This window comes from Pseudorca crassidens, chromosome 10 (genome assembly GCF_039906515.1).
Source record: "Pseudorca crassidens isolate mPseCra1 chromosome 10, mPseCra1.hap1, whole genome shotgun sequence".
Classification (NCBI taxonomy): domain Eukaryota; kingdom Metazoa; phylum Chordata; class Mammalia; order Artiodactyla; family Delphinidae; genus Pseudorca; species Pseudorca crassidens.
Genome location: NC_090305.1, coordinates 68487595 through 68512692, shown reverse-complemented (window position 1 = coordinate 68512692; position 25098 = coordinate 68487595). Strand labels below are relative to the sequence as shown.

Sequence of the window (25098 nt, the reverse complement as noted above, 5' to 3'; positions counted from 1 at the left end):
TTGAGAAACTGGGAGGCGGCGGGTGTCGGGGGGAGGGCGTCAAGTAAAACTTCCTGAGACCATCAAGTGCCCCTGAGATCCTGATAGATCCTTATCTCTGAGTGAGCTCCAATTCTGAGCCCCCTCTAATATCCCTGAGCCCCTCAGATTGACTACATGACCCCCCGGGTGTCTGGAGACCCCTCCTCCACATAACTGGTGCGACTCCCAGCAACACTTCAAGTCCAGCAGATTGACTGCCCCCCTGCCCAGACTCTCCCTGTGAAGCCTAATGATTCCCCTGAAGAACCCCAGCTTTCTCCCCTGGGCCTACACCTCTGGGGTACTCTCCACCTGACCCCAGACGGTGGGCGCAGCTGTGGCAGCTCAAAGCCACCCCGACAGGGCCCTACAGACCCCCAGAATCCGTGGTCCCTACCGCAGTCCCAGGGGCCTGGGTGGGGCATGGGCTCTGGGCAGCACGCATTCCAAGCCCGGGCTCGGAAGCTCTCGGTGGGCCAGAAGGCCTGGAGTGGATGAAGAGCCATAAGATCTGGATTTGCTTGCTACTGCTCTGGTCTGTTGTCAGTGACCAGCACTCATTTTCATAGTGGGAAACTGAGCTCTTCTCATGCCTACTTGTTGTAGTGATTGGGGGAAGCGGAGACCCTGGGCAGGAGATGGCCTTTCTCCATCTCCCCCGCTACCTGTATGTTGTCCTGTCCTTCCGGCCAGGCTGTCCATCCCACATCCCTGAGTAGGGGAGCTTGACACCCTGAGTGCACCCTTCTACCTCCCCACTGATGCTGGAGGCCTGGGACTGAAAAGCCTAATTGATGGTGACTTCCACAGCACCAATGACACTGGAGACAAAGGCTAGTTTCCATGGGCCACTTGAGGTCTCAAAGATCAGACTCCTCTTCTTTGTTTATGCCATAGCCCCTGCTTGGTGCGTCCCCTAACTATAGTGGCCTAAGGGCCCCAAACCCTGTGTTCCCCTGGCTCTGTGCAGACCTGGGCATGAGGGCACAATAAAGATTTGCAGGTGAGCCAGCCTGTGTCTAGTTTCTAGAGTGAGAGTCGTTTCCAGAGAGGTGGGGGTTTCTGCATGATGTTGTGCTCCTGCCCGAGATCCGCTCCGTGCTTTGCTTCCTGCCGTACTTCCCAACTTTGCTCAAAGTCGCCGGACTCCGAGCTAGTGAAGGGACCGCCGGACAGACAGAGGACCGAGTGGGGAATCAGCCAAGGACCCACACAGGCAGAGTCAACACGGGACCCCAAGGGAGGGGATAGATGGGCATGGGCCCCAGACCTCTCATCCCCCCTCATCCTGATTCCTCTCCTCTTCAGGATGGAGCGGGCCGCAGGGGAACAAGGGAGGGACCTGCGGGGACAGCCTGGGCCCTGGCAGCTTCTACTGGGCCTGCTGCTGAGTGGTGAGAGGGCCTGGTGAAGGCCTGGGGGTTGCGGGATGTGATGGTGGGTCCTGGGGTAGCTGGCTCTGGGGCTATGGGGTGGGAGTGCAGCAGAACCAGCTGACCCCCTGTTCCCAGTGCCGGCCACCGCCCTGGCCCAGGCCCCGGCCCCGGATGTTCCAGGCTGTTCGCGGGGAAGCTGCTACCCCGCCACAGGGGACCTGCTGGTGGGCCGTGCTGACAGACTGACCGCCTCATCCACCTGTGGCTTGCATGGGCCCCAGCCCTACTGCATCGTCAGTCACCTGCAGGTTTGATTGGAGTTGAGGTGGGGGGCTGGCTCAGGGTGGTGCCCACTGGCTGAGGTACTAACGCTGATCCTGACCCTGACCCGACCCAGGACGAGAAGAAATGCTTCCTGTGTGACTCCCGGCGCCCCTTCTCTGCTAGAGACAACCCAAACAGCCATCGCATCCAGAATGTAGTTACCAGCTTTGCACCACAGCGCCGGGCAGCCTGGTGGCAGTCAGAGAATGGTGAGGCTGTGGGTGAGGTATGGGTGAGCAGGGCTGTCCACCAAGTAGCCTCAAGTCCCTGACCTCCGACTCCTGCCCCAGGTGTCCCCGTGGTCACCATCCAGCTGGACTTGGAGGCTGAGTTCCATTTCACGCACCTCATTATGACCTTCAAGGTGCCCGCGTGTCTGGGAGCCTGCTTGAAGCACCCTGCTTGGCTCCCCATTGCCCCTGAACAGAGTCCCAGCTCTTCAGCCCAGCCTCCCTGTGCTCATATGCTGTGCCCTGGCTGGATGGGAGGCTCTTTCACCTCCCACACCTTCTGTTGCCTGCCCCCTCCAGGCCTTTGTACACGCTGCCTCAATCCCAGGCTGGGTCAGGTGCTGCCTCCCTGGGCCCCGTGACCGCTGAGTCTCCCCACTAGAGGTGGCTTCCCTTCCTGATCCTTGCTTGGCTTCCCCTGGTCACCTCCACCTGTCTGTGAGCTGCTTGAGGGCAGGCCCCAGCTGGGCAGGGCTCTTGATGGGCCTGGGCTGGACTTGGGTCCTAGTGCCCGCTGATCAGCCATGCTCCCCACCCAGACGTTTCGCCCTGCTGCCATGCTGGTGGAGCGCTCAGCAGACTTTGGACGCACCTGGCACGTGTACAGATATTTCTCCTATGACTGTGGGGCTGACTTCCCAGGAGTCCCACTGGCTCCCCCACGGCACTGGGATGACGTAGTCTGTGAGTCTCGCTATTCAGAGATTGAGCCATCCACTGAAGGCGAGGTGAGGGCTGGGATCTGGGCTTGGGGCAGAAGGGGGGCACGACGGGCATGAGGCAGGTCCAGTGTCTCTAATGACTCTATGCCCTTCCAGGTCATCTATCGTGTGCTGGACCCTGCAATCCCTATTCCAGACCCCTATAGCCCATGGATCCAGAGTGAGTGTTCCATTCTTTGAGGCTGGCGCAGTCCCAGCCTCCAGCTGGTGATGACTATCTGGGGCCTCAGTAGCTATTCTGGGTGCTTCCTAGGGCAGGTGCCAAGTCCAATTTAGCTCATATAGCTGTAGACAGGAGGTCTCCCAAGGTGACCTTGGCAGCTTCAGCTCCTGGGTGGGCATGGGGCAGCAAGAGCCTGCCTGGACAGCTGGCCCCCAACCCCTTTCCCCCACTTAGACCTGCTAAAGATCACCAATCTACGGGTGAACCTGACACGGCTACACACGCTCGGGGACAACCTGCTTGACCCACGGCGGGAGATCCGCGAGAAGTACTATTATGCCCTGTATGAGCTGGTTGTGCGTGGCAACTGCTTCTGCTATGGACACGCCTCACAGTGTGCACCCGCCCCAGGGGCACCAGCCCATGCTGAGGGCATGGTGAGGGTCTTCAACTGGCTGGAGTAGGGCTGGGGGCAGGGGCAGGCATGGCTGGACAGTGCTGACCACTTGCCTACCCACCCTGCTAGGTTCATGGGGCCTGCATCTGCAAACACAACACTCGTGGCTTCAACTGTGAGCGGTGTCAGGACTTCTATCATGATCTGCCCTGGCATCCGGCTGAGGACGGCCACAGTCACGCCTGCAGGAGTAAGTGAGACCGTGGCCCTCATAGCCCCAGGACTCTGTGGCCTGGCTGTGCCCTGGGCAGAACCTAGAGCTGGTTGATTAAGCCCCTAACACCTAGGCTGTGCCTGAAGGGTATCCTGGTCTTGATGCCCCTGGGGACTCCCTCAACCCTCTGCCACAGTCTGCTCTGGTTAGGGGCCCAGTATGATGCTGAAGCCTTAAAGTCCCTGAACCCCCACCCACAAATTCTGGCCTGTGGCAGGGACCTAAGGTGGCACTGGGGGCCCCTAAGCCCCTTACTCTCAGGACATGGTCCCTCAAGTGGCCTTTGCCCTGCTCTTCCCTCCCCTCTCCCAAGAGTGTGAGTGCCATGGGCATACCTACAGCTGCCACTTCGACATGGCCATATACCTGGCATCTGGCAACGTGAGTGGAGGTGTGTGTGATGGGTGTCAGCACAACACAGCTGGGCGCCAGTGTGAGCTCTGCCGACCCTTCTTCTACCGTGACCCAACCAAGGACCTGCGAGACCCAGCCGTGTGTCGCTGTAAGGCTGGAATTGGACATGGGAGAGGGAAGGCTGATCCTGGGGTATGAGCTGAAGTGCCAGACTGCTGTGCAGGTTGCAGGGATTTGGGGTGGGGGGATGGAGGGTGGAGCCAGACTGGGAATCTAGGGTGGGGGCTTGAGAGATGACTGGTGCTGGGCTAGTTGGCATAAGGGTAACCCTGCACTTCTTTGTGCTCTCAGCCTGTGACTGTGACCCCATGGGTTCCCAAGACGGTGGTCGCTGTGATCCCCATGATGATCCTGCACTGGGGCTGGTCTCGGGCCAGTGTCGCTGCAAAGAAAATGTGGTGGGCTCTCGCTGCCAGCAGTGCCGTGATGGCTTCTTTGGGCTCAGTGCCAGTGACCCTCTAGGCTGCCAGCGTATGTGCTTCCTGTCCTAACTCCTGTGCTGACCTTAACCCTTGACCTCTTACTCTGGACCCAACTGGACACGAGCACTGCCCCAGCTCCCCAAAGTGCTGATGGGTCTCCTTCTCCACAGAATGTCAGTGTGATACACGGGGCACAGTGCCAGGGGGCACCCCTTGTGACCGCAACAGTGGAGCCTGTTTCTGCAAGCGTTTAGTGACTGGACGTGGCTGCAACCGCTGCCTGGTGCGACTGGAGGGGCTGGAGTTCTGCACTTCTCCTCAGAGGATAGGGATGGGAGTGGTGTCCCTGCCCCACTGGGTGGGCGCTGAGGGCTTTGGGTCCGATCCTGGTTGAGAGGCCTCAGGTCTGGGAGGCCAAGCGTGGGAGCCAGTGGTCGGGGGGCCAGGCTTTCCCCAAGGGGTGGTAGAGGCTGAGAGCCATCATTAGATTCCCTGTTGGGCAGAGAGGGGGGTCTATTTCTGGCCCTCAGCAACCTCTTCTCCCCCAGCCTGGCCACTGGGGCCTGAGCCACGACCTACTTGGCTGCCGTCCGTGTGACTGTGATGTCGGTGGTGCCCTGGATCCCCAGTGAGTACTGTATAAGGGGCCCTGGGAGGGGTGGGAAAAGATCCTGGGCGGGAAAGGGGATCCTTCTTGAGTAACCATGTGTTCCCCAGGTGCAACGAGGCCACAGGTCAGTGCCACTGCCGCCAGAACATGGTGGGGCGACGCTGTGAGCAGGTGCAGCCTGGTTACTTCCGGCCCTTCCTTGACCACCTAACTTGGGAGGCTGAGGAAGCTCGGGGGCAGGTAGGGGGGCACTGTTGAAGGACAGGGCATGGGTGATATTATGGCTGGAGAGGCAGGGTTATGGGTGGTGCCTGGTGTAGGGAGGGTGTCTGCCTCGGGCAGGGCCTCAACTAGAGAGCTGGGGTTTGGGGACAGGCTGTGGCAAAAGAGGCAGTGCCTTGCCTGAGCCCACACCCCCAGCCTCATTGCTTCCCAGGTATCTGATGTGGTGGCACGCCTGGTGACCCCTGGGGGGATTCCATCTTGGACTGGCCCAGGCTTTGTTAGGCTGCGGGAAGGCCAGGCACTGGAGTTCCTGGTGGCCTCTGTACCAAGAGCCATGGACTATGACCTGCTACTGCGCTTGGAGCCCCAGGTCAGACCTTGTGACACCTAACCCAGAGCTGACCCTCTGGATGTGGGAGCATCTCATCCATCACCCCATTCCCCTAGGTACCTGAGCAATGGGCAGAGATGGAACTGACTGTGCAGCGCCCAGGGCCTGTATCTGCCCACAGCCCATGTGGGCACATGCTGCCCAAGGATGACCACATCCCAGGGACCCTGCGACCAGGCACCAGGTGAGGACACTAATGGTAGCACCTACAACTGTGGGGGGTTGTGGGTCAGCCCTAAGCTCCCTGCAGGGCACTTGGAAGACCCCCCTGCTCATTCATCTGTTCCTTCCTTCAAGAGCCTCCTCCTCCTGCGTACTGTTTGCCAGCTGCTGCTGGGCGTGGCACTGGTCAGAGGAAGGAAGTAGACAGAACAAGACCTGCTCCTTCAGGGGTCTAAGTTCCAGAGGCCAAGGCAGGAAATAAGGGGAGCCCATTGATTGTCAGGATAGGTAGTGCCCTTGGGGGGAAGGGAGGGTGTCAGAGTACTCTGAGTGGGGATGTAACTGGTCTGACTAAGGCTTAATTATATTTTGGGTAGTATTTGTTTCATGTATCTTTTTTTATCACTTTTTTCTTAACTTTTTATCATGTAAAAATAAAAATACATAGAAACAGAGAATAGCATAATGAAGCTGGCTGTACCCATTATAGACATTTTGCCAACTGTGACTTATGTTTAGCAAAGATTCCCCTAGTTTCTGAGAGGAGAATAGACCTAAAGGGCCAAGGTGGAAGCTGGGAGATCTGCTGGCAGCTATTGAGTTAGCTAAGTGACAGTGGGCTGGACACAGGTGTAGCAGTTGAGGTGGCGAGAAAAGGAAGTTTCCAGAGGGTTCCAGTGGCAGAGCTGATGGCTTAGGAAAGGGAGAAAAAGTGGAAAGGTGACTCTAGGGTTTGGGGCTTGGGCATCTGGATGGCATGTGTTCTTCGCTGAGATGGAGACATAGGAAGGAGCAGTTCTGAGATGCTTAGACATGGGGGACAAGGCCAGTGGGTGGTTGGACTTCTGTGTCTGGAATTACTGGAGGGCTCAGGTTGGAGATGTAAATTTGGGACTTGTCCCTAAAGAGGTGGCTCTAGATTAAATGACCAGAGAAAGGAAGGAGGGGCAGAACCAAGCTTTGGGGTACTCTAGTGTTAGAGCCCAGTAGAGAGGGAGTAGCTGGGGGATGGGGAGAAATCAGGAGTCTGCACAAGGTCCCAGAAGCCAAGAGAAGAGCGTCTCAGGAAGGAAGGCGCACTGACCTCACTGCATGCTGCTGGATGCTGGAGCAGATAAGAATAGAGGAGTGGCCACTGGGTTTGGCTAAATGGAGGTCACTGGTGACCTTGGGACAGGCTGACTCTATGGCATGCTGGAGGGGGCAAAAGCTCCCCTGGAGTGGGAGGCTAGACAGTGGAGGCAGTGACTACAGTTAAATTTTAGGGGTTTGTTGGTCAGGAGAACAAAGACAAAGCAGCAGCCAGGGAGAGACTCAAATCTTGAGCAAAGATTTTTTTCAGGGGGGTTAAAATAACCCTAGCATGGGTTTGCAGGCTGATGGGAATGACCTGGGGTGAGGGGAGGTGATGCAGTCTTGGTGAAGAGGAGCCGTGACTGGAGGCTGGAGGTCGAGGTTGGAGGAAGCGTAAAAAGGGCATTGAGGGAAAATTGGCAAGCATTTGTGCCAGGGAAATGCTCTGGGGTTGCAAGGCTGTATGGAGTGTTCTCAGCAAGACTGTCTGCACAGGTGATGATCCCAGTGAAGGCACATTTATGGGAATCTTCTGTAGAGATTCTCCGTCAGGCTGTCCAGCTGTTTTTGGCCTGGCCCAGCCCTAGTATCTTTCTTGGCCAATGATTTGGTTGCTGTGTGTGGGGTGGGGAGGCCCAAGATGATTGATACGGGAAGCCTGGGTGACCCCATACCTGTCCTCACCTACCTCAGGTACATGGTGTTTCCCAGACCTGTCTGCCTTGAGCCTGGCATCTCCTACAAGCTGCATCTCAAGCTGGTGCGAACAGGAGGAGGTGCCCAGCCTGAGGCCCCCTATTCTGGACCCAGCCTACTCATTGACTCGGTGAATAGTTCCCTCTTCCCACACCAACCAAGATGGCAGGGCCTGTGGGATGGGTCCTGTAGTGGTGACTGTATAGAAGGGGTCTGTGACAGAAGAGGCAGGTCTGTGGCAGTGCTAAGCTTAGTGTCCTGGCAGTTCCAACATGGTCCTGGGTCTGAACTTTATTCTTCCTTGCTCATCTCTTAAGCTGGTGCTGCTGCCCCGTGTCCTGGTGCTGGAGATGTTTAGTGGGGGTGATGCGGCTTCTCTGGAGCGCCGTGCCACCTTTGAACACTACCGCTGCCACGAGGAGGGTCTGGTGCCCAGCAAGACCCTTCCCTCTGAGGCCTGCGCCCCGCTCCTCATCAGCCTGTCCACACTGGTCTACAACGGAGCCCTGCGTGAGTGCCTGTGGTTTGGCTGGTGGGGTGGAGGTGTGTGGGCTCAGCTTGACCTGCCCTGTCCCCTCTCCCCACAGCCTGTCAGTGTGACCCCCAGGGCTCACTGAGCTCTGAGTGCAACCCCCATGGTGGTCAGTGCCTGTGCAAACCTGCAGTGGTTGGGCGTCGCTGTGACCTCTGTGCCCCTGGCTACTATGGCTTTGGCCCCACAGGCTGTCAAGGTATCACCTGCCCCTTTGTCTCTCCTGTTCTTCTCTCCACACACCGCCCCCACCTCTGCCCCGCTGCCACTACTGTTCTCCCTCCTTCCTCTGGCTCTGCTTCTTCCTTTTTCCAGCTCTGCTTTGGACCCCATACTCTCAGCCCTGGTCACTTGCAGTTCTCTTCCATTCCCTGACCTTCTACCGTGACCTCACCCAAACTCCCCTCAAACCCTCTCCCTGGCTTAGCCTCTGCCTTGCCCCCAGCCTGCCAGTGCAGCCCTGAGGGGGCACTCAGCGGCCTGTGTGAAGCAACCAATGGGCAATGCCCCTGCCAAACTGGTGCATTTGGGCTTCGCTGCGACCGCTGCCAGCGTGGCCAGTGGGGATTCCCTAACTGCCGGCCGTGTGTCTGCAACGGGCATGCAGACGAATGTGACCCCCACACAGGCGCTTGCCTGGGATGCCGTGACCACACAGGGGGTGAGCACTGTGAAAGGTGAGCCTGAAGCAGCTATGAGTGAGCTGGTGGGTGGGCGGGCTGCTCAGGGATGACACAGCTCTTCCTCCTTCTCCCTGCAGGTGCATTGCTGGCTTCCACGGGGACCCACGGCTGCCATATGGGGGCCAGTGCCGGCCCTGTCCCTGCCCTGAAGGCCCCGGGAGCCGGCGGCACTTTGCTACTTCTTGCCATCGGGATGGGTACTCCCAGCAGATCCTGTGCCACTGCAGGGCAGGCTACACAGGTGAGTGGGTAAGGTGCAGGCGTGGGATCAGGGTGGGGCAGCTGGGCTGAGCACTCACGCCTTCCCCCGACCGTGGGCAGGGCTGCGGTGCGAAGCTTGTGCCCCTGGGCACTTTGGGGACCCATCAAGGCCAGGCGGCCAGTGCCAACCATGCGAATGCAGTGGTAACATTGACCCCACGGACCCTGATGCCTGTGACTCCCACTCGGGGCAATGCCTGCGCTGCTTACACCACACAGAGGGGCCGCACTGTGCCCACTGCAAGCCTGGCTTCCATGGGCAGGCTGCCCGACAGAGCTGTCACCGTGAGTGTGGGTATGGAGGGGGTGGCTGAGGTGGGGCTCCTTGCTCCAGCTCTCCTTAACCAGTGTGCTCATCTTGGCTGGCATAGGCTGCACCTGCAACCTGCTGGGCACAGATCCCCAGCAGTGCCCATCCACTGACCGGTGCAACTGTGACCCAAGCAGTGGGCAGTGCCCATGCCTCCCCAATGTCCAGGGCCCTAGCTGTGACCGCTGTGCCCCCAACTTCTGGAACCTTACCAGTGGCCATGGCTGCCAGCCCTGTGCCTGCCACCCAAGCCGAGCCAGAGGCCCCACCTGCAATGAGGTATGGGACCTTCCTGTGGATCCCTGGGGAGATGGGGCCAGCTGCCTGCCTCACGTCTTGAGGGTTCAGCCTCTGACTGACCTCTGCCCTGTTCCCACTCTAGTTCACAGGACAGTGCCACTGCCATGCTGGCTTCGGTGGGCGAACCTGTTCTGAGTGCCAGGAGCTCCACTGGGGAGACCCTGGGTTGCAGTGCCGCGGTAAGGGGGCTCGTGGGGCCAGGGTGGATGGGGGACTTCCAAGGATGCCCCACTGGCGCCCTAACTCTGTGGTCTTCCCTTTTCCTGCAGCCTGTGATTGTGACCCTCGTGGGATAGACACACCTCAGTGTCACCGTTCCACAGGTCACTGCAGCTGCCGCCTGGGCATGTCTGGCGTGCGCTGTGACCAGTGTGCCCGTGGCTTCTCGGGCGTCTTTCCTGCCTGCCACCCCTGCCACGCATGCTTCGGGGACTGGGACCGTGTGGTACAGGACCTGGCTGCTCGTACACGGCGCCTGGAGCAGTGGGCGCAGGAGCTGCAGCAGACGGGTGTGCTGGGTGCCTTTGAGAGCAGCTTCTGGCACATGCAGGAGAAGCTGGGCACTGTGCAGGGGATCGTCGGTGCCCGTAACGCCTCAGCTGCCTCCACTGCACAGCTCGTGGAGGCCACAGAGGAGTTGCGGTGCGGACGGGCCTGAGGATACATGGTGGGATGGGGCCGAGGCCCGATGCATTAGGGCTGAAGTCTCTATAAATAATATCTCCTCATCACCCCATGCAGGCGTGAAATTGGGGAGGCCACTGAGCACCTGACCCAGCTGGAAGCAGAGCTCACAGATGTGCAGGACAAGAATTTCAATGCCAACCATGCACTAAGCAGTCTAGAGCGAGACGGGCTTGCACTTAATCTCACACTGCGGCAGCTTGACCAGCATCTGGACCTGCTCAAGCATTCAAACTTCCTGGGTGAGTTGTTGGTCAACTAGGCGGGTGGATCAGGGTTGATCTTCAGCTGACTGCCTGCCTCTGCCCGACTTAGGTGCCTATGACAGCATCCGCCATGCCCACAGCCTGTCTGCAGAGGCAGAACGTCGTGCCAACATGTCAGCCCTGACAGTGCCCAGCCCTGTGAGCAACTCAGCAGCCACACGGCACCGGACAGAGGTGCTGATGGGTGCCCGAAAGAAGGACTTCAACCGCAAGCACATGGCCAACCAGCAGGCACTGGGCGAGCTCTCTGCCCGTACCCATGCCCTGAGCCTGACAGGCATAAATGAACTGGTGAGGCACAAGTGTCGGGTGGGACATATGGGTGTGGCTGTTCCTTCCCCCAGACCCTGACTTGTTCTGTGCCTGGCAGGTGTGTGGGTCCCCGGGAGATGCACCCTGTGCTACGAGCCCTTGCGGGGGTGCTGGCTGTCGGGACGAGGATGGGCAGCCCCGTTGTGGGGGCCTCAGCTGCAGTGGGGCAGCAGCCATGGCGGATCTGGCGCTGGGTCGGGCCCGCCACACACAGGCAGAACTGCAGCGGGCATTGGCAGAAGGTGGTGGCATCCTCAGCCAGGTAGCTGAGACCCGTCGGCAGGCAGGCGAGGCACAGCAGCGGGCCCAGGCAGCCCTGGACAAGGCTAATGCTTCCAGGGGACAGGTGGAACAGGCCAACCAGGAACTGCGGGAACTTATCCAGAGTGTGAAGGACTTCCTCAGCCGTGAGCCTCCCTTGTGGCCCAGGCCATGTGGTGTTTCCCCCATGTCTGTGTTCATACTTGGGTCAGGGCCTGCACTGTACCTGTGTTTGTGACCACAGATGGGCAAGGGCTCAGGGTGTCTGGACCCTGAGCCCGTGCCCATATGTAGTCCCCAAGTCCACGACCCTGCATCTATGTCCCATGTATAGTCCCTGTCATTGTGGTTACATCCTTATGCCTATTAGCAAATCCATACCCCATGTGTGGTCCCTGAGTCCATACCCCAAGACTGTGTCCCCATGCCCGTGCTGGGGAATCTGTGTCCTTAAGCCCTTGCCTGTGTCCCCATAGAGGAGGGGGCTGATCCTGACAGCATTGAGATGGTGGCCACACGGGTGCTAGAGCTCTCCATCCCAGCGTCACCTGAGCAGATCCGGCACTTGGCGGGCGAGATTGCAGAGCGGGTCCGGAGCCTGGCAGATGTGGACACGATCCTGGCGCGTACTGTGGGAGACGTGCATCGGGCAGAGCAGCTACTGAAGGATGCACAGCGGGCACGGTCTGACCCCAACCTTGGACCCCATCCTTGACACCTAGTTCTGATACTTGCAAGTCCTGATTCCCTCTCTTCTCCAGGAGCCGGGCTGAGGGTGAGAAACAGAAGGCAGAGACAGTACAGGCAGCGCTGGAGGAGGCCCAGCGGGCACAGGGTGCTGCTCAGGGTGCCATCCAGGGGGCAGTGGTTGACACACAGGACACAGAGCAGACCCTGCACCAGGTGTGGTCTCCCTGGGACATCAGTGGGGCAAGGTTGTGAGCATGCTGCATAAACCTGTTTAACCCTAGGCCCACCCGTGGCAGGTTCAGGAGAGGATGGCAGGTACAGAGAAGGCATTGAGCTCTGCAGGTGAGCGGGCTCAGCAATTGGATGGTCTCCTGGAGGCTCTGAAATTGAAGCGAGCAGGGAATAGCCTGGCAGCCTCTAGCGCTGAAGAAACAGCTGGCAGTGCCCAGGGTCGTGCCCGGGAAGCTGAACAGGTGGGTTGAGGCAGAGCCAGTTGGAAGGGGTGGGGGTAGAGGCTGGGCCTCCACTGGGCCACTACCCTGCCCCGGACCTCTATATCTGCAGCTGCTGAAGGGCCCACTAGGTGACCAGTACCAGACAGTGAGGGCCCTGGCTGAGCGCAAGGCCCAGGGTGTGCTGGCTGCACAGGCACGGGCAGAACAACTGCGGGATGAGGCTCGCGGCTTGTTGCAGGCTGCTCAGGACAAGCTGCAGCGGCTGCAAGGTGAGGATGGGACGCCAGAGATGTGGGACTCTGGGAGAAGGACCCTTCATCTGAGACCTGTCTCTCCTAGAGCTGGAAGGCACTTATGAGGAGAACGAGCGGGCGCTGGAGGGCAAAGCGGCTCAGCTGGACGGGCTGGAGGCCAGGATGCGCAGTGTGCTTCAAGCCATCAACTTGCAGGTCCAGATCTACAACACCTGCCAGTGACCCCTACCCGAGGCCTACCCCAGTCCCCAGCCTCGCCCCGCACTTATTACTGCCTGTGCATGGAAAAGTCCCCAGCCTGGCAAGGCCCCCAATAAACCAGTGTGAATCCCCGCTGTGTGACCGACTCTGATTTGGGGAGGGCGGAGTCTCTGGGCGGAACCTAGAAGCTGCGACCAGCAGGGCCCCACCGAGGCCAAGGCACCGGAGCCCCGCCTCCTCCATTCGGCCCGCCCCGGAGCTGCTCCCGCCGGAAGTGCGTAACCAGCTCTGCGTTCAGGCACCCGCGGCCGTAACTGGAAGTGGAAACAAAACAAGCAGCTGAGGCCGTGGTGGCGGCGGCGCCGGGACGGGGGAGGGGCGCGCCGGAACCGGAACCGACCTGACGCCGGAACCGGAATCGAGAGCGGGTTGCCAGGGCCCGAAGAGGGCTGGCTGCAGCGGCCTAGCTCGGTGAGTGGGGCTGGCCGCTGCTCGCCTGTCTCGCCGGAGCAGGGAGGCCGAGACGCGGGCCTAGGGCGACCTGTTCAAGGTCACGGGCCGTACCAGTCTCCGCCCCTCGAGCCCTGCGGCGTGCCGGGCCCACTGATGCAGGCGGGGCCGTTACACTAAAGCCTGTGGCCTGCCTGCCGTCTCGAAGAGGGCTGGCGGCGAGCGAGGGCGGCTTCCTGGAGGAGGTGGTGGCGGGCCCAGGGTTCGGAGGCTGGAGCTGGGTCGCAGCCCGGCCGGGGCGCTGGTCTGTGGTCAGTAACCCCGCGCGGCCGTATTAGGCCACCTTGGGGCTCTAGGCAGCCCCGTTCCTTCCTCAACGTCCCAGGAGGAGAGGGTAGGGACGCGACCTTCAGCTGGGGCCTGGGAGCAAAGAGGTAGCAGATGTCCACCCCTCGATTCTGGACCTGTCGTCACTGAAGATCTAGCCCACCAGTCCCACATCTGACCCGTAGAAGAATCCCCCCGTCCCCCGCCAAACCTCCGCTCCCTACTCCCACACACTCACACTCTGGGGAACACAGACTAGTCACTATCTGTCCTACTACTGTCTCAGGCCATGCTTGAGCCTGCCAGGGATCCTGGATCCATGGTTCGTTCATCCCCACCCTTATCTCAATTTTGAGACCTTTATTTTGGATGGAGAAACAGCCCAGAATCCACTGGTGGGTCTGTGGGAAACTGGCTAAGAGCTGATGAGGGGGTGGACATGGGAAGGAAGGAGATAATGCCTGTTTCAGTCTCAGACTGCATGCCCACCCTGAGGCAGAGATGCTGCTGAAAGGGAAATGTGACATCTGAATACCCTTTTCACCTTAGCTTTTGCAGGCCCCTCTTTGCATAGGAGAGCAGCTGGAGAGGGGAATCTCTCCAGATGTAAGAAAACAAAAACAAAAACCAAGCAGTGCACAGAAGCAGGTTCAGAGGAGGGTGGGAACTGGCAGGTGGCAGGTGGGGCTCCTTAACCTCAAGATGATGCCTGGGCAGTGGTGGCACCTGGGCTGGGCCTGTTTTCAGCCACAGAGCCTGGTCCTCCTGCTGTTTAATTGTCTGTCTCCTCCTTTCTTGCCTTCCTCCTACTTCTCGAGTGGTGACTAAGCAGCCAGTGAGAGTGAAGGAAAAGTGAGCACCCTGCTCAGTGTGCCAGCCCTGTGGGCTGGAGCTATGGCTCCTCTCCAGATTGGAGGAGCCTGGTCCCAGGCCATGGCTGCCTTGACCTGACACCTCCTCAGTGAGGCTTCTCTCTTTGTGGGTCTGTATGGCAGGCATCTAGGAGGCTCAGCCAGAAGTGGTTGCTTCTACTTGCATTATTTATTCCGCCTTAGGAATAGTCTGAGAGTATCTAGGGCTACATCAGGTAGTAGAGAGATATTTCTCCATAGGCTTAGAAGTGTCCCAGGTTGCTGAGCCCTGGGTGTAACCAAGGAGCAAATTTTGGGCCTTGGTAGTGATCACTTGTCCCCTTCTCGTTAGGCTGTCAGTTCCTTGCTGGAGAATTTGTCCACAAAGAGTTGCCAAGATAGCTGGGCCAGGAAGAAAGCGCCGTAGCCCTGACCCAGACACCGTTGCCGACCCCGGGGCACTCTGGCTGTCACCCAAGCGGCTCAAGATGTCTGGCGGGGCCAGCACCACAGGCCCAAGGAGAGGGCCCCCAGGACTGGAGGAGGCCACCAGTAAGAAGAAGCAGAAGGATCCAGCAAACCAGGAGAACAAGGATGGAGATCCTAGGAGAGGTGGTAGTGGCATTCCCAGAGTGCTTGTGGCCTTCCTCTCCTCCCTTCCTGTTGAGCATACAGATTGGGGATTGGGAGATGACTTTTTTGCTGTTCCTTCCATCCTGGTCTGATGCTGAGAGAAGGACCAATGGCAGGCTGGGTAGAGCCTCAGTTTTGAAGTTGGGGTACTTGGCTGAAGTCCTAAAGATGGTGTTTGGTGGGATGTTATAGTCTTGGAGACTGCCTGTCCATCATCCTTTCCCTGTTCTTTCCTTTGTTGTCAGGGTCAGCATTCACTCGGGAGGAGCCGACCAAAGACGGTGAGTAATGAATAAGCCTTTTGGATGATAGAGTGCTAGGGGAGAGGAGGGGGCACTGGGGATATAGTCCTTATCTAGAGCAGTTGCATTAGGGCTGGGTGTCTGGTACCTGCTTACTCCCATCAAAATTTCATGGAGACGTTCACAATCTTTTTGACACTCCTTCTGTAGAGTTGTTGCTTGATTGGAGGCAGAGTGCTGATGAGGTGTTTGTCAAGCTGCGTGTGGGAGCCGGTCCCCTGCGGCTGGAGGAGGTAGATGCTGCCTTCACAGACACAGACTGTGTGGTGCGGCTTCCAGGTATGTCCATCTGCTTTGAGCCCAGCAGTATACTTGAATCCTTTGATATTCCCTACCTCAGCTCACTCCTCCCACTCTGTTGCCAGGTGGTCGGCAGTGGGGTGGTGTTTTCTATGCTGAGATAGAAAGTTCTTGCACCAAAGTGCAGGCTCGCAAAGGTGGCCTCCTGCAGCTGTCACTGCCCAAGAAGGTGCCTCTGCTCACGTGGCCCTCTCTCCTGGTAAGTTTCAGAGCAGAGTAGGGTAGGGATACTCAGTGTAGTTAACAGGGCCTGACTGCTGTATCTTTGGCAGAAGAAACCTCTTGGGACCCAGGAGTTGGTGCCAGGGCTGCGGTGCCAGGAGAATGGGCAGGAGCCGTCTCCTGTTGCCCTGGAGCCAGGCCCTGAGCCCCGCCGGGCTAAGCAGGAGGCCCGGAACCAGAAGCGGGCCCAGGGCCGTGGTGAGGTAGGCGCAGGGGCTGGCCCTGGGGCCCAAGCAGGGCCCAGTGCCAAGAGGGCTGTGCATCTCCACAGAGGGCCGGAGGGGGAAGGGTCCAGAGATGGCCCTGGACCCCGGGGTGATGCCCCCCAATTCCTGGCTGAGCCAGCCACCCAGGTGAGAGTGGGGTGCCTGCTTGGGAGTTGGGAGGTGAGGGGGAAGGGTGTGGACTGCAGTGGGGGGCCGCCTGCCAGACCCAGGGCTGATCCTGCCCACAATCTCGCCATGAACAGGCTGAGGCTGAGGAACAGCTCCGCGTACCACCACTGAACCCCCAGACCTGCCTCCTGGGCTCAGAGGAGAATCTAGCACTTTTGACAGGAAAGAAGGCAGTAGCCCCCAGGAATGACCCAGTGTCCCCAGTCATGGCCCGGAGCAGAGACTCTGAGAAAGATGATCGTTCCAAAGAGGAGATGGCAGTGGCAGCAGATGCTGCAGCCTTGGTGGATGGTAAAGGTGGGGCTGGGGGTGGGCAGGCAGAGCTCTAGTTTGGGTTGCAAGGTTGGTGGGTGGCTAGGAAGTAGAGTAGGAACAGGCTGGAACCTGTCCTGGGTGGTGCTGAGATGTGGTCTCAACATAGAGCCCAAGTCCATGGTGAACCTGGCATTTGTCAAGAATGACTCGTATGAGAAGGGGCCGGACTCAGTGGTGGTGCACGTGTACGTGAAGGAAATCTGCAGGGACACATCTCGAGTGCTTTTCCGCGAGCAGGACTTCACGCTTATCTTCCAGACCAGGTGGGTGGGTGGGCGGGCAGACACATAGGGCAGACAGTGTGCTTCAGGCAGGACAGTGCGTCTCATGTTCTTTCTCCTGCCTCTTCTGCTCTCTGCCCCTGCTCTGCCTCTACAGGGACGGAAACTTCCTGAGACCGCACCCGGGCTGTGGGCCCCACACCATCTTCCGTTGGCAGGTGAAGCTCAGGTGGGTGGTGCCCGGCCCCGCCACTGTGCAAGTCCCACCCTGGGCTCCATCCCCCTGACCTATCTAGCCCTGCATCCCCTCCACCTAATTTTCTGAGTTTAGCCTCTTCCTGCAGGAACCTGATCGAGCCAGAGCAGTGCACCTTCTGCTTCACGGCCTCTCGCATCGACATCTGCCTCCGCAAGCGGCAGAGTCAGCGCTGGGGGGGTCTGGAGGCCCCAGCTGCACGAGGTCTGCACACGAGCTCCCTTCATTGCCCAGTCCTCATGACCCAGACCCCCACCCCGTGCCACATGCTGCTAACCACCAGCCCCACCATTCCCCCTTTTTAAGGTGCAGTGGGTGGTGCAAAGGTAGCCGTGCCGACAGGTCCAACCCCTCTGGATTCAACCCCACCGGGAGGTACCCCCCACCCCCTGACAGGCCAGGAGGAAGCCCGGGCTGTGGAGAAGGAGAAACCCAAGGCTCGATCTGAGGACACAGGCCTAGATGGTGTGGCAGCCCGCACCCCCATGGAGCATGTAGCCCCAAAGCCAGAGCCACACCTGGCATCGGTGAGAATCCTTGGTGGGGAGGGCCAAGGATAAAGGCTGGAGAGCCCAGGGCTACTCTCTCATGCCCCTCTTGCTCCCACAGCCCAAGCCCACATGTATGGTGCCTCCAATGCCCCACAGCCCGGTGAGTGGAGACAGCGTGGAGGAAGAGGAGGAGGAAGAGAAGAAGGTGTGTCTGCCGGGCTTCACTGGCCTTGTCAATCTAGGCAACACCTGTTTCATGAACAGCGTCATCCAGTCTCTGTCCAATACTCGGGAGCTGCGGGACTTCTTCCACGGTGAGAACGGGGGCTTAGAGCCCCGGGGATGGGGGATATCTTCCCCTGCTCACACCTCTCCTTGGTTGCTGTCCCTAGACCGCTCCTTTGAGGCCGAGATCAACTACAACAACCCACTGGGGACTGGTGGGCGTCTGGCCATCGGCTTTGCTGTGCTGCTCCGGGCGCTGTGGAAGGGAACCCACCATGCCTTCCAGCCCTCCAAGTTGAAGGTGATCTGTGGCCACTCCTACCTTGGCTGGAGAGGGTGGGAAGGGCTAGCCAGCTGGGTGCATTGTAGGTGCTGGGGCTCCATGCTCACATCTTGCCGCTGCTTCCAGGCCATTGTGGCGAGCAAGGCCAGCCAGTTCACAGGCTATGCACAGCACGATGCCCAGGAGTTCATGGCTTTCCTGCTGGATGGGCTGCACGAGGACTTGAACCGTATTCAGAATAAGCCCTACACGGAGACCGTGGACTCAGATGGGCGACCTGATGAGGTCAGAGTTGGGGGCGGAGGTGGGCATGTCTCATGCACGTCCCCGTCCCCAGGTCTCCTCGGTTCTCACCACTCTGCTCCTCAGGTGGTAGCTGAGGAAGCCTGGCAGCGGCACAAGATGAGGAATGACTCTTTCATCGTGGACCTATTTCAGGGACAGTACAAGTCGAAGCTGGTGTGCCCCGTGTGCGCAAAGGTGTGACGGATTCTCCTAGAAAGACACCCCCGGCTTGTCCTAGCTAGCCTGGTCAGAATGGGGTCAGAGGCATGTGCATCTTTAGGTGTTGCAGGGCAAGATTTGGGCAAAGAAGGTGAGGGGGAGGCCTTAGGCCCTGTGTGGGCTGCAGAGGTCAGGCTTGGTAGGCTTCCTGACTGAGGTAAAAGTGATGTTTGGGTGATGTAAGGTGGGGTGGGGATGGGTAAGATTGGAAAGGCACAAGGTGTGCAGATGAGAGGCAGATGGTTAAAGCGGCTTGGCTGAGGAAGGCCTCAACTACCAGAAACAGGGATTGTTCTCTCCTAATGGTTCTCCTCGTCCATCTAGTGTTGTCAAGCCTGAGAATTTGCTGGTTGGCTGTGAGACCCTGAGAGCCCTCCAAGGGCGTGGATTGGGCTCTCGGGGCACAAGCATCCTGCCCCCCACTCCCTCTGTGGCCACCCAGTGGAAACTGTACATTTGCAGGTCTCCATCACTTTTGACCCGTTCCTGTACCTGCCGGTGCCCTTGCCACAGAAGCAAAAGGTTCTCCCCATCTTCTATTTTGCCCGGGAGCCCCACAGCAAGCCCGTCAAGGTGAGAAGTAAGCCCGTATTGCTGGGCTTTCGCAGAGACCCTGGCCTACCTCCCACCATGGACTCTGTACTCTTGTCACCACAGTTTCTGGTGAGCATCAGCAAGGAGAACTCCAGTGCAAGTGAAGTGTTGGACTCCCTGTCTCAGAGTGTCCACGTGAAGCCTGAGAACCTGCGTCTGGCTGAGGTGTGTCTGTCTTTCCAAGGCTCTTACGCGCATGGACACATGTCTGTGTTTGCAGCGCGCAGATACGTGTGTACGATCATTAGCATCTGTATGTGTACACACAAACGTGCATGTGACTGCACAAAGACAGGTGGGGTGCTATTGGTTGAGACATGGTTGAAACCAGGCATTTGGGCTATGTAACTGAGGTGTTCTCAGTTCCCAGCCATCATCTGGATTTATTCCCCCTTTTGTTGTTGGCCCCCAGCTGCTCTTCCTTCTTCAGACAAGGAGCTTGAGCTGCAGGACTAGCCATCCACCAGCTATAGACGTTCTCCATCCATTCTGCTTCTCCCTCCTGTTTTCCCAGATCTGTGTGCCGGTTTTCCCCAAAGGTTCCTAGCCTGCTGCCTGGTAGTGTCCTTTACCTCGGGGGTAGAGGTAGGGAGATGCCTCCTTGAATGCGGCCCCTTCATAGTAACCACGGTGCAGTCTCAACAGGGCCCACTGGTTGACAGCCGGGTAGAGGCCCTTGGTGTGGAGAGCTGGTATGGTTGATACCTGCCCCAGTCTTGGTCTTTTCATGCTCTGTGAGGCACCAGGCTCCTTATTCCATTGGGCACTGAGGCTGGGGCCAGCAGAGGCCTATACTTCTTTTGGGCCACAATCCCCAACCCTGCCCCCATTTGACCCAAGATCAAGGTCATATCTTCATCTTGTGCTTTGTGGCAGGGCCAGGGAAAGGGCTTGTCCTCACATAGGATCTGTGTGTTCTCTGTCCTCAGGTGATTAAGAATCGCTTCCACCGTGTGTTTTTGCCCTCCCACTCACTGGACACTGTGTCACCTTCCGACACACTCCTCTGCTTCGAGCTCCTATCCCCAGAGTTGGCTAAGGAGCGGGTGGTGGTGCTAGAGGTGCAGCAGGTGAGTGGGGGCCAACCTGATGGCACAGGGCCCTGATGGGGGAGGGGGGCGTTCCTGCCTGCCCTGGCCTCACTGAGGCAAACGACCCACCCTAGCGCCCCCAGGTGCCCAGCGTCCCCATCTCCAAGTGTGCAGCCTGCCAGCGGAAGCAGCAGTCAGAGGATGAGAAGCTGAAGCGCTGTACCCGTTGCTACCGCGTGGGCTACTGCAACCAGTGAGGACTCCCGTGGTCTCCCCCCGTCCCTCCTCTCCACCTTCCACTTGCTGCCCTACCTCTTCTCCACATAAAGGCACATATATTTTAAGCCCTCTACCTGCCACCCCACTCTACCAGACCCTGGGGGAGGCAGGGCTGGCATACCCAGTTCCTTGGTCTAGCCCTAGCGTAGAGGTGTGGCTAAGGCCCTAGTCTTACCTCCTCCTTCTCTCCAGGCTCTGTCAGAAAACCCATTGGCCTGACCATAAGGGCCTCTGCCGCCCTGAGAACATTGGCTACCCCTTCCTGGTCAGTGTACCTGCCTCACGCCTCACTTATGCCCGTCTTGCTCAGCTGCTAGAGGGATATGCCCGGTAAGTGCCCAGTGGTTGGATTAAGGTGGGGTAGGTGGGGCGTGGGGGTGGAGTGCAGAGGTGCCGGACACGTTGGTCTGGATTCTTACTTGCTTTTGCTGCCTGTTACCAGGTACTCTGTGAGTGTGTTCCAGCCACCCTTCCAGCCTGGCCGCATGGCCTTGGAGTCCCAGGGCCCTGGCTGCAACACACTGCTGTCCACTAGCTCCCTGGAGGCTGGGGACAATGACAGGGACCCTGTTCAGCCACCGGAGCTCCAGATGGTGACCCCTGTGGCTGAGGGGGACACAGGGGTCCCCCGGGCCTGGGCATCCCCTGATCGGGGCCCTGTGCCCAGCACCAGTGGAGTTTCTTCTGAGATGCTGGCCAGTGGGCCCATTGAAGTTGGCTCCTTGCCTGCTGGTGAGAGGGTGTCCCGGCCTGAAGGTAAAAGTCTGGTGAAAGGCTCTGGAGCTGGGGTAGGGGAGGTTGGAGGAAGCTTGTTTAGGCTCTGGTAGACAGGAAAGCTCTGATTATCATGTTCTTTCACAGCTGCTGTGCCCGGGTACCAACACCCAAGTGAAGCCATGAATTCCCACACACCCCAGTTCTTTATCTATAGAATTGATGCATCCAACCGAGAGCAGCGGCTAGAGGACAAAGGTGTCTGAGGCCGTGGGAGGGACCCCTGGCGTGGGTTGGGCTGGCTGCTCTCCACAGCTGCATGATTCCCTTCCCTGCCCGTTTCCAGGAGACACCCCACTAGAGCTGGGTGATGACTGCAGCCTGGCTCTAGTCTGGCGGAACAATGAGCGCCTGCAGGAGTTTGTGTTGGTAGCCTCCAAGGAGCTGGAATGTGCTGAGGATCCAGGCTCTGCTGGTGAGGCTGCCCGTGCTGGCCACTTCACTCTGGACCAGTGTCTGAACCTCTTTACGCGGCCTGAGGTGCTGGCACCTGAGGAGGCTTGGTGAGGACAGGGCAGCAGGCAGGTAGTGGGGAAGAGTGGAGTGGAGGTCTGTCGGTCTTGACTCCGCCTCTGTCCCCTGTCAGGTACTGCCCGCAGTGCAAACAACACCGCGAGGCCTCCAAGCAGCTGTTGTTGTGGCGCCTGCCGAATGTGCTCATCGTGCAGCTCAAGCGCTTCTCCTTTCGCAGTTTCATCTGGCGTGACAAGATCAATGACTTGGTGGAGTTCCCTGTTCGGTGAGCAGTGGGCTCTCGTGACTGTAGTCAGGGCATGGGGGCCAAGGTCGGCATCCAGGGCACCTATTGACTGTCTCACCTCTCTCTGGCTGGTACCACAGGAACCTGGACCTGAGCAAGTTCTGTATCGGTCAGAAAGAGGAGCAGCTGCCCAGCTATGACCTGTACGCTGTCATCAACCACTATGGAGGCATGATCGGTGGCCACTACACTGCCTGTGCACGCCTGCCCAATGATCGCAGCAGCCAGCGCAGCGACGTGGGTGAGGGCACACACAGCCAGCAGGATAGATGGTAGGGGTGTTGGTGCAGGGTATGTTCACACTCTTCCCACCTTGCCATAGGCTGGCGCTTGTTTGATGACAGCACGGTGACAACGGTAGACGAGAGCCAGGTCGTGACGCGTTATGCCTATGTACTCTTCTACCGCCGGCGGAACTCTCCTGTGGAGAGGCCCCCCCGGGCAGGTCACTCTGAACACCACCCAGACCTAGGCCCTGCAGCTGAGTCTGCTGCCAGCCAGGTGAGGCACGGGGAGGCTGCTCAGGCTAGTGGGGCCCAACTCACAGATGGGTGGGGGTAGGGCACAGCTTCCTCTTCTACAGTCCTAGGCCCCTGGAACCTTCGGATTTTTAAGAGTCACAGACAGGGTTCCCTTACATCAAAGCCTTAGCCAGAGCGATTCCCAGGCCGCAGGGACACTTACAGAGGTACACACACAGCAACGCGCTGCCATTGGTGTGTGCATAGGCTACGGGCCAAGTAGCTGCTCCAAATTTCACTGGGTATAGTGGTGTGAACAGACTGTACCTGACACCTCCCAACTTTCCCTCTGCACACTCCCCACATGCTAGCCCACAGACCCTCACTTGTGATCGTCCCTGTGTTCTGATGTGCACTCAGGACAGGGCCTATCCAGCAGGCCATAGCCAACGTGGCCATCACCCTCTCTGAGGTGAGCTTTTGTCCCCACTGTGCCTTCAGGATCTTCTGTCTCTTACTGACATGGGATGCCATAGGCCTGGTTGGTGGGCACATCCGAAACTCTTTTCTGGACTTGTCTCCTTGCTGTCCTCTCCTCCCTTGAGCCCGCCTTGCTGTCCTCTCCTCCCTTGAGCCCGCTATCAGGATCTGGATGTAGGTGGGCGGGAGCCAGGAGATGACTCTGGGGTTGGCAGCTCTGTCCTCCATGAGCCAGTCTCCTCTGTGGGAAGCCTGGGCTAAAAAACTGACCAGCTAACCCTCACCCCCACCCCCACCCAACCCCTGTGGGGAAGTTGCATGTCGATAGGGGAGCTTCTTGAGGCCAAAATGCCATCAAGATTCTCCCACTGTGGTGCTCTCCATCTAGACAACCCTGCGAATGGCCCACTTGGCTCCTGCCTGTCCACCACTCTGCCACTTGACCTGGGATGTACGGGGTTAGCACCGGTTACGTTGGGCGGGACTGTCATGGCCAGGGGTCTTGGGGACACTGGGTCCCCCTACCCCCTCACCCCCGCCCTGGGTGCTGATGGCCGTTTCCGCACGCCGTAGGCTTCCCGGATTTGGCAGGAGCTGGAGGCCGAGGAGGAGCCGGTACCCGAGGGGCCTGCGCCCCTGGGTTCCTGGGGGCCCCAGGACTGGGTGGGCCCCCCGCCACGTGGCCCTACCACACCAGACGAGGGCTGTCTCCGATACTTTGTTCTGGGCACCGTGGCAGCTTTGATGGCCCTCGTGCTCAACGTGTTCTATCCTCTGGTATCCCAGAGTCCCTGGAGATGAGCTCGCCTGCAGGCAGCTGCTGTGAGCTGGCCTACCTACCTGCCCACCAGGCCATGCCTGCCTCTGTGGTGGGGACCAACTCTGGGCTTGGGCCTCAGTGTGTGCATCTGAGGGGAGAGGGTGGGGACTGTGGCTCCTGCAGGGGCAGAGCATCTTAGGGTGGGTATCCCGTCCAGCTGTCTGTCCGTTTGTCCTGCTGCTCCTACCCTTGGCCTGGGGCTTAGCCCTGCCCAAGCAGCTTCCTGTATTTAAAGTGTTAATAAAGTGAGACTGTTCAGGCTGATCTCGTCTCTCTGTCTCAATGCCGCTGCTGTCTGCGCCTGCCTTGGGGCCCTCCCTTGGGTGCCAGGGCTCCAAGCCAGCACCCCCGGGATGCCAGGCGGCATACTGGGCAGCCCCCAACCCCTGTCCTCATATTCTGTTGCAGGGACTAGGCCCTGGCCAGGCCCCTGACGTGGCCCCCACGCGGACAGCCCCTGAACGCTTCGCCCCCCCTGTGGACCGCCCAGCCCCCACCTACAGCAACATGGAGGAGGTCGATTAGCAGGTCCCTGGCTGGTGGGGGGACTGGGTTTGGGGGATCCCCCACAGAGGGCCAGCTCTTTGACGCTTCTCCTTCTCTAACCTAGAGGACACTGGCTTCGTCAATGGGGAGTTGGGGGGGGGATGATTTGAGGGTGGAAACCTCACTCGTTGGGACCTCTTGTCAACTTGACCCCCCCAGCCAGTGGGCCTTGGCTTCTCTAGCCATGCCCAGTGCTGTGTGATTTGATTCTCAGTTGTACCTTCAATTCTTTCTGACTCGCATTATAAACATTATAATTTTATTCTAAAAATTGTAATTTTTTTTTTGCATTTTGGAAGTGATTGCTGCTGTTTAAATATATTTTAAAAATAAATGACAAATAAGCAGACTTAGTCACTGTAATACATCAGGTGCTGTGACTACCTCCCCTTCCCAACATCTGGGGTGTGTGTGTGTGGTGTGTGGGTGGGTGTGTGGTGTGTGTGTGTGTGTGTGTGTGTGTGTGTGTGTGTGTGTCAGTGTCGTGAAGCCCCCACTGCCATCAGCTCTTTGGGGCCTGACCCCTGCCCTTTGATCCCACTGGTTCTGGGTCCCACGTGGAGGCACCTATGGTTGGTAACATTGCTGGTACCTCACACCCTAGGAGTGGAGTGTACCCCATGAAGCTCCAGAAGCTGACAGCATGGGGTAAAAGGTGCAGGCATTGGAGCAGCCTGGGGCTGACAACCAGACAGTAGGTCAGGAAGGACTTCTTGGGGAACAGGAAGTACTTGGGGGTGGAGAGAAGTCTCTTTTCTCTTTTTCTATTCTCAGGTCTTTCTTTGCTGTAGTTTGAAAACCACCTGGATCCCTTGGGAGAACAGAGCAGGAAAAAAACTGCTGTGGGAAAAGAGACCCTCCTCCAAAA

General features: G+C 58.7%; 2 protein-coding genes across 21 annotated transcripts; both read left to right on the top strand.

The window, feature by feature from the left end:
- Nucleotides 1-1098: 1098 nt before the first annotated feature.
- LAMB2 (laminin subunit beta 2) lies at nucleotides 1099-12841 on the top strand. 4 transcript variants are annotated; one of them, XM_067754367.1, is made up of 33 exons: nucleotides 1099-1237; nucleotides 1330-1415; nucleotides 1533-1705; nucleotides 1795-1930; nucleotides 2012-2085; nucleotides 2491-2679; nucleotides 2770-2833; nucleotides 3071-3273; nucleotides 3363-3483; nucleotides 3821-4009; nucleotides 4213-4392; nucleotides 4514-4626; nucleotides 4892-4971; nucleotides 5061-5193; nucleotides 5390-5548; nucleotides 5626-5753; nucleotides 7499-7631; nucleotides 7819-8011; nucleotides 8089-8232; nucleotides 8461-8710; nucleotides 8794-8957; nucleotides 9038-9262; nucleotides 9349-9566; nucleotides 9670-9766; nucleotides 9857-10229; nucleotides 10329-10513; nucleotides 10587-10828; nucleotides 10908-11256; nucleotides 11587-11794; nucleotides 11872-12013; nucleotides 12097-12273; nucleotides 12365-12524; nucleotides 12595-12841. In XM_067754367.1, the coding sequence occupies exons 2-33, from the start codon at nucleotides 1331-1333 to the stop codon at nucleotides 12729-12731; spliced, it is 5424 nt and encodes a 1807-aa protein (XP_067610468.1). In that variant the 5' UTR covers nucleotides 1099-1237; nucleotide 1330; the 3' UTR covers nucleotides 12732-12841. The 4 variants fall into 4 exon arrangements, with proteins under 4 accessions (XP_067610468.1, XP_067610469.1, XP_067610466.1 ...); XM_067754365.1 differs by having other exon boundaries at nucleotides 1167-1242; XM_067754366.1 differs by having other exon boundaries at nucleotides 1168-1242; nucleotides 8479-8710.
- A 162-nt stretch (nucleotides 12842-13003) lies between these two features.
- On the top strand, nucleotides 13004-24579 carry USP19 (ubiquitin specific peptidase 19). 17 transcript variants are annotated; one of them, XM_067754372.1, is made up of 27 exons: nucleotides 13004-13181; nucleotides 14691-14953; nucleotides 15217-15252; nucleotides 15424-15552; nucleotides 15639-15772; nucleotides 15849-16148; nucleotides 16265-16487; nucleotides 16612-16768; nucleotides 16884-16955; nucleotides 17071-17186; nucleotides 17289-17509; nucleotides 17592-17787; nucleotides 17866-17999; nucleotides 18108-18266; nucleotides 18351-18461; nucleotides 18948-19058; nucleotides 19143-19244; nucleotides 20009-20149; nucleotides 20245-20363; nucleotides 20582-20719; nucleotides 20832-21145; nucleotides 21251-21361; nucleotides 21450-21666; nucleotides 21750-21902; nucleotides 22004-22164; nucleotides 22246-22424; nucleotides 23438-23949. In XM_067754372.1, exons 2-27 carry the CDS (start codon nucleotides 14827-14829, stop codon nucleotides 23663-23665), a joined length of 4089 nt encoding a protein of 1362 aa, XP_067610473.1. In that variant the 5' UTR covers nucleotides 13004-13181; nucleotides 14691-14826; the 3' UTR covers nucleotides 23666-23949. The 17 variants fall into 17 exon arrangements, with proteins under 17 accessions (XP_067610473.1, XP_067610475.1, XP_067610470.1 ...); XM_067754374.1 differs by having other exon boundaries at nucleotides 15846-16148; nucleotides 17295-17509; XM_067754369.1 differs by having other exon boundaries at nucleotides 15846-16148.
- The last annotated feature ends 519 nt before the right edge of the window (nucleotides 24580-25098 follow it).